At 72.8% G+C, this 975-nt stretch overlaps 1 protein-coding gene across 1 annotated transcript in view; it reads left to right on the forward strand.

Moving 5' to 3' along the window:
• Nucleotides 1-975, forward strand: part of ECI1 (enoyl-CoA delta isomerase 1) — a 5450-nt gene that overhangs the window by 3005 nt on the left and 1470 nt on the right. Inside the window, exons 4-6 of the mRNA XM_004691818.2 lie at nucleotides 8-165; nucleotides 573-694; nucleotides 773-951. Of these exons, the coding sequence (XP_004691875.1) occupies nucleotides 8-165; nucleotides 573-694; nucleotides 773-951 (459 nt within the window). The remainder of the gene's footprint in view (nucleotides 1-7; nucleotides 166-572; nucleotides 695-772; nucleotides 952-975) is intronic.

The following is a 975-nucleotide window of genomic DNA, read 5'->3' on the forward strand; positions in this document are numbered from 1 at the left end:
GCCCGGCCTCTTCCGCAGGACATCCGCGGGGTCTTCTCAGCGGGTCTGGACCTCGCTGAGCTATGCGGGCGTGACCCAGCCCACTACGCACAGTTCTGGAAGGCCCTGCAGGACCTGTGGCTGCGGCTCTACCTGTCCAACCTGGTGGTGATCGCCGCCATCAATGTGAGTGTCCGGCGTGGGGGCGGCACGTGGCCGTGTCCAGCGGCGCTGGGAAGGGACTGGCGTGCCTGGAGGGGGCCAGGGGGGCCTGAGCCAGGCACGGGGGTGGCAGGGGAGGCCATGGGGCTGGGCTCCGGAGGGCAGGAGGCTTGGGCCTGCCACCCCTGTGTGGGGCCTGGGGTGCCTGAACGGAGGGGGAGTGTGTGCGGGGTTCCCGGGACACTGCGGGGTGCTGGCAGCTCTGGCTGAGCTCGTGCTGGATGCGTCTGCTCCGAAGCTTGCGCCTCGCAGGGGAGCGCTGGGCCTGGCCCTGGGGCTGGCACCCTGGCAGCCGGGGCGGAGTCAGGGCGGGCAGCCTGGCGGGCGGCTTGGGGCCTGGCCCGCGCCCTCCTGAGCCTGGTGTCTCCCAGGGGGCCTCTCCGGCCGGAGGCTGCCTCCTGTGCATCAGCTGCGACTACCGGGTCCTGGCGGACAGCCCCAAGTGCGTCATCGGGCTGAACGAGACCCTGCTGGGCATCGTTGCGCCGTTCTGGTGAGGCCTGGGCAGCCGCGTTCACCCGTCCCCGCGGGGCGTGGGGCGCCGCCGCCCGAGCCAGCGTCTGTGTTCCAGGTTCAAGGACTGCATGGTGAACACCATCGGGCACCGGGCCACGGAGCAGGCCCTGCAGCTGGGGACGCTCTTCCCGCCCGCCGAGGCCCTGCGCGTGGGCCTGGTGGACCAGCTGGTGCCCGAGGACCAGGTGCAGAGCACCGCGCTCGCGGCGATGGCCCGCTGGCTGGCCATTCCAGGTGAGGCGGCCGCTCGGGCGCGCC

Source organism: Condylura cristata, unplaced genomic scaffold (genome assembly GCF_000260355.1).
Source record: "Condylura cristata isolate star-nosed mole 26May11 unplaced genomic scaffold, ConCri1.0 scaffold00032, whole genome shotgun sequence".
Classification (NCBI taxonomy): Eukaryota; Metazoa; Chordata; class Mammalia; order Eulipotyphla; family Talpidae; genus Condylura; species Condylura cristata.